The sequence below is a fragment of the Elaeis guineensis genome, chromosome 1 (assembly GCF_000442705.2).
Source record: "Elaeis guineensis isolate ETL-2024a chromosome 1, EG11, whole genome shotgun sequence".
Taxonomy (NCBI): Eukaryota; Viridiplantae; Streptophyta; class Magnoliopsida; order Arecales; family Arecaceae; genus Elaeis; species Elaeis guineensis.
The window spans coordinates 90,339,384-90,345,383 of NC_025993.2; the positions used below are offsets into that span (position 1 = coordinate 90,339,384).

A 6,000-nucleotide genomic window follows, 5' to 3' on the forward strand; every position below is an offset into this window, starting at 1 on the left:
AAAATAATTCAAATTTTATTTTATTAATAAGTCAAAATTATAAATTATACCCTTAGATAAATTATATGTGTCGATCTTATCAGCTTCTAGGACATACATCTAACAAGGGCAATACCCCAAAGAACATACAAGATCTTAAAATTCATTACAACTTTGATATCTATAAGCAATAATGATCTAATTTCATAATAATTGGTAAAACTTATTCAATCATAAATTTAATTTCTTCAATCATTCGATCAGATATCAGTGATGCTTTATCTATTCATCTGTTCACCTATGAATCTAAATCATAGCCAATTATGAGCATCTTGCAACTCTGAGAAGAAAATGACAAATGAAAGAGGATGAGCTTTACAGGGCAATAAGAATCTTTGTATATTATACTAATATAATAATATAATTTAAAAATAGTAATAAGCATAAAGTATAAAATTTCATATCAAATATCCAAAATAATTCAAAAATCTATATAAACATGTATCAAATATATATCTTGATAAAAGATGTGTCATCATATTTCAACAAGCAAAATCTTTTATTTAATATTAGTTTCATGTCTTGTCATCTGTTTCTGTTATCATATACCCAATTTTCTTAATCTTTTTTTTTGACTTTGGACTAACCAAGATAATGTCTCAATTTCTGTCTGATCAAAATCTGATATGTAAACCCATGAAGGCTGTCCTAGGTATAAGCTTCTGATGGACTGTCTCAAGCATGAGTTTCTGATCGGCTGTCATACATATAAGTCTATGAGGGTTATCCCAGGTATAAGCTCCGACGGACTATCTCATATATGAGCTTCTGACCGACTATCCCATGTATATATCTGTGAATGTTGTCCCAAGCATAAGCTCTTAGCGGGATATCCCAGGTATAAGCTTCTGATCAGCTATCCTACGTATAAGCCCGTGGAGGTGTCCCAAGTATAAGCTCCTAGCAGACTATTCCACACATAAGCTCCTGGTAAATTATTCCACATGATGAGGTTAGTCTAAATCATATCTTTTCTATCCAATTATTAAATATTAATTTTATTAAATTAATTTTAATTTATAATGTAATCAAAATAAGTATGTCGTGCCTATATAATCGTATCATCAATTACTGATATACATATATAGTCAATATATAATGTACTCACATTGAAAAATCATACAAGAAATAATAGTATCTCAAACATAACAAATCCACCAATACAAATCCAACGATACAAATTCTATAATAAAAATAGTATATATAATGATGATTAAGTATAGAGACTCTTATCTCTATCGATGACAACTCGATCATAATTATTTACTAGGCCACATCTAGCATGTCCGATCAATCCATATAATTCAAACACATGTTTGATCAACCATCAGCATAAAAAAATAATAAATTATTATTACATTCCTATTTTCAAAGCTCTAATATCCAAATTGTTATAAATCTCAAATTTCTTAACCCTATCTATTATATGACTAATTAAGAAAATACCTTGCTTAGAAATAAGAATATAAATCTTCTTGCTCAACATCTTTTTGTCCAGTTGATCATACTCATATATAGCTGAATCCCATAATCAAGAAAAATCATCCAGTGACTATGATTGTTGTAGAAAGATTATGAGAGAGAGAATATGACTGTTCGGATGAAGACTTAACCAAAAACTCATGAAGCAAGAATTAGATCGGTTCAAAGTTGATATATCAAATATTATCAATGATAGATGTTCAGCAAAAGCTACGATGGAGACCAATACAGTAGGTGATCAAGTCACTATTGGTCTTGAATCTTTTATTTGTAATAACTCAATTTAGTCTACATATTGATTTAATAGCTGGGATGTCACCTCTACTGGGATTCACTAAGACCACCGACAAATCTCTGGATCCTTTTCCTTATATATCCTTTGGTTGATCTAAAAATAAATAAATAAGTCTTTAGAAATTTTGCATCTAAAATTTTCTTAATCCATCTAGGAGAAAATAAATAGATAAATAAATGAGTAACAAATTAATTAATTAATATAAATCAAGAAAAGAGAGAAAGAAGGGAAGAGAGAGAGAGAGAGAGAGAGAGAGAGAAGAACCTTCACTTCTTCCCTTCGTCTCTTCAAAATAGGGGTTTTGTTCCCTGTTTCTCCCTCTCCCACATCTAGTCATGGAAGATCGAGGCCCGCCGGCCACCCATGGTGGCTCTTGGTGGCGGTGAAACAGCACCCATGGCGACGGTTGTTGGCGGTGGCAAGTGAGAAAAATAAGGGAAAATACGGACTGCCTTGTTTGAGATGAATCCAGTGACTCGTCGGCTTCAATCCAAGCATCGGTGACAAGGAGAAGCCCAGAAAAAGAAAGAGAAGGAAAGGAAAGGAAAGGAGGTTATTGTGGTCCGATGGAGCTAGCGGAGGTTTCAAGCGATCTCTTCCCAATGGCAACTCAAAAGAAGAAAAATACAAAAATCCCAAAGACCAATGGTGATTTCTCAAACAATCAAGGTGGAGATCCAAGGGAGGGGAAAGGGGATTCTTATAGACAGGTTTCCTAAGTTAATCTAGACTCCTGCAGCCCCCATTTCGATGGAGATAGGAGAGAAGAAGACCCCTAACTGGAGTCTTCCTCCTCATCTCCTTCCATGTGCCATGCACATGGTTTGGTGGGGTTTGGAGCTCTTTTAAATATGGGCCCGGTCCAGAAGCCCAAACTGGGTTGGGCTTGCTGGGTTATTACATATCCCATCTGTGGTAGGGGTCTTCTTCCTCCTCTCCTTCCATGTGCCATGCACATGGTCTGGTGGGGTTTGGAGCTCTTTTAAATATGGGCCCGGTCCAGAAGCCCAAACTGGGTTGGGTTTGCTGGGTTGTGACATATCCCATCTTTCGCCATCCTGTGGAGCCAAAGAAAAGAAGAGCCCATCTCTACTAGTCTTTTAACTCTTGGATTTTGCATTTCGAAGGACAATGATGCCAAAGTTGTTCTATTTCTTCCAAAGAAGATTTGACTACGGTCATGCCCTCTTGAAGATGAGCAACTTGTTGTTTAGTGCCCTCGCAGTCTTGGGTGACGGCGTCCAGCCTGCTATACAATTCTGCATTTAAAACCATGGGGAAACAAGAGACTAAAGACTAGAGAATAAAACGAAAAAGAGTGAAACTGATGCAGGATCAAAACGGGATGACCTACAATGGATGGATGACTGAATATGGAGAAATCTTAGGTGGCATTTGGTGACCCAAATTGGATCACTAAGGTGAGTAACATGTATGGAAAATGCTTGTGAATATGCTATCAAAAGGTGTGGCAGGATGCGCACGGAGTTTAGAAAAGTCAGTTAAAACATCTATATGTTTCTCTACATTGTCTCATGTTTGAATCTGAGGCATATTCGTTTTCTGTTCAGATGCTGTATCTATCGGATAAAAACCAGAAAAGGAAAGGAAAAAAATAAAACCAAAAACCAGAAAAGGAAAGGAATCAGTATCTGCTGTTGTTGACAGACAATCCATTGATCTCTCTGCAAGACAGCCTAAATTTTGTATTTTCTAGGCTTTCCATATTTAGTGCTGATTTCTAATTCTTTAGATTCCTAAAATCACAGTATAAAAAGAAAATTATTTCCAAACCAAAAAAGTGATTTTGACCCATCATAATCTTTGTGACTTATCCGCTTCCACGTGAAGTGGGTCTCACCAATAGGATGGTTGATATCGAGGACAAGGCCTGTTTCTGACTCAGTTTGATCCTTATCGCCAAGTTGCTGTAGTACCACAGTTGCTATCCCCCAATCTTTATTTTGGTAATATCTGACACCAGACAAGAGGGAACGATCTTGCAAGCTGGGTCTTGCTTTTTCGAAGTTCATGCCCCTGTGGCATGGGGTCCCACTTCCAGTGCAATGCGCTCTCATTGGAAGATGATGACAGTGTGGCAGCAGCCTGCGAGAGTGATGCATTAATGTATAACAACCAGCCAGAATTGGAGCGTGTTGGACTTGAATTCCTTGTATGCTAGGGGCTTGGTTTGTTTATCACATTTGAAGAAGTTCATGCATCATGGAAACAGTTGCTTGGGTCAAAACTTCTCTATTAGATGTTCTAATGGATCGTTAATGAAGTCATTAACATATTTGCTGTGATCCAATCAGAAAGAAGGAAGTTTGGCTCATGAGCGGGCTTCTTGATGTGGTGGATCACATTTGTAGATCCTGTTCAGCTCTTTCCGTAGTAGTCAAAGTGGTCAATATCAAGTCCGGTAATTCTTTAGTATCATACTGTGAGTGAGCTATAGTGTGCAAACCATTGGCCCCTAAAGTTCATTAACTAAGTGCAATTGTGGTAATGGATGATGGTTTGCAACCTAGTTGGATGGCGCTTAGCAGCTGATGGAAGTGAAGATGGGATCATGTGGATGTTCACTAGGGAAATTCTTGGAGCCAACATATATTTCTATTCTAGCAACAAAATTAAGAATAAGCCGGTTATTCGTCTGAAGTAATGTTAGGTGAGAGATTTAGTTCTCTTTAGCAGGAGGTGAATGGTCTAGTTAAATATCTTTGTTATTGAATTTTGACTGTAAGGAATATTTGAAGATTTGAAGGCCCTGATTTGATGCTAGCACAAGATGCTAATTGGACAAAATGTTTGGTTTTTTCAAAGAGGAGTGATGCAAACTCTAGTCAGGATTTAGGAATGACCAACAGCTCGATGATATGTAATGTTGTTAAGTAGCTTTGTTGATGACTTTGATAAATGAAATAGGTTTTAATAAAAATTCAAAATGTTAGAATCCCATGAGACTGAAGCTGCTTTGATGACATCAAATTGAACGTTAGAACCCAGGGGGGAGTTGGTGTGGGGGTGGTGGGGGTGTCCGGTTTCTTGATATGGGGTGATCACTGGGCTAATACTGTATGTTTAGAATTATTTGAGGCAGTTATTTCTTATTTCAGCATTGCTCTTTCTTTCACTTGAATTTTTTATATGATAAGAATCATCTATAAGGTACTCCTTCCTTTTGTATTCGCCATGAGTCACAACAATACACTATAGACAATGTAAAACGATATCAAACGTATATATGGTCCAAGATCTAGAACAAACACTAAAAATTACAGAAGAGATGCTAGAAGAAAACTTTAGGAGAGAGGAAAAAATATTTTATTAATAGATTGTAAACCGAGGTTCAAACTCAACTCTCTCACAAGCAAGGAAGCCACAAGCTCTCTCTCTCTCTATCTCTCTCTCTCTTTCTCTCACATGCATACAAAGGAAAAAAAGCTCACATCTTTCATATTTCAAAGACGCTTAACCAAAATTCTCCAACAACTCCATCTCTCTCTATTTGATTATAAGGGCCAATTCATCTCCTATTTGACTATAAGAGTCCATTTGGTTGAAGGTAATCTAGCATAAGAAAATAAAATCTATGTTAGATTACTATATTTGGTACAAAATATGGATTAGAGAGATGGTGAAATAAATGGTGGGCCTCATATCTATTTTTTTGAAAAAGAAGACAAAATAAATACCACCAATGAGGTGGTATTTGTTTTTTACATTGGATTACTAAGTAGAAATAATATGAAATTATCATTTCTCGACTAAAATACCCTCACTTATATTATATTAATATTTTATTAATTATATTATATAACTAACATTAATTCTACTAATATGTTATAAATATATTAAAATATCGACTAATAATATTTATAAACAATAATATACTTAATATATCTATATATCTATTAATAAATATTACTTATTAATAAGAAATTAACAAATATTTGTTAATTACCAATAAATCCAACATAGGATTTATTAGTAACTCATATATTTATTTATATACCAAAACATAGTAAAATATACTCATAATAAAAAATATATCTTTTAATATATTTATAATTAATTTAAAAATATTTATTAACTCATATAAATATATTTCAATATTGAAATATCCGATGTTGACAACATTTAAGTAAGAAGCCATAAATGGACGACCAATGGATCAAAAA

The 6,000-nt window shown here is 34.8% G+C and overlaps 1 protein-coding gene across 3 annotated transcripts in view; it reads right to left on the bottom strand.

Moving 5' to 3' along the window:
• The window catches only part of LOC105038144 (uncharacterized), a 47,178-nt gene extending 44,527 nt beyond the window's left edge, over positions 1 to 2,651 (bottom strand). For 2 of the 3 annotated variants that reach the window (XM_073256106.1, XM_073256101.1), the window contains exon 1: positions 2,081 to 2,636. In XM_073256106.1, the coding sequence (XP_073112207.1) occupies positions 2,081 to 2,153 (73 nt within the window). In that variant the 5' untranslated portion in view covers positions 2,154 to 2,636. Of the gene's footprint in view, positions 1 to 2,080 lie in introns of all 3 variants that reach the window. The other variant, XM_073256108.1, reaches the window with a different exon arrangement.
• Positions 2,652 to 6,000: the final 3,349 nt, after the last annotated feature.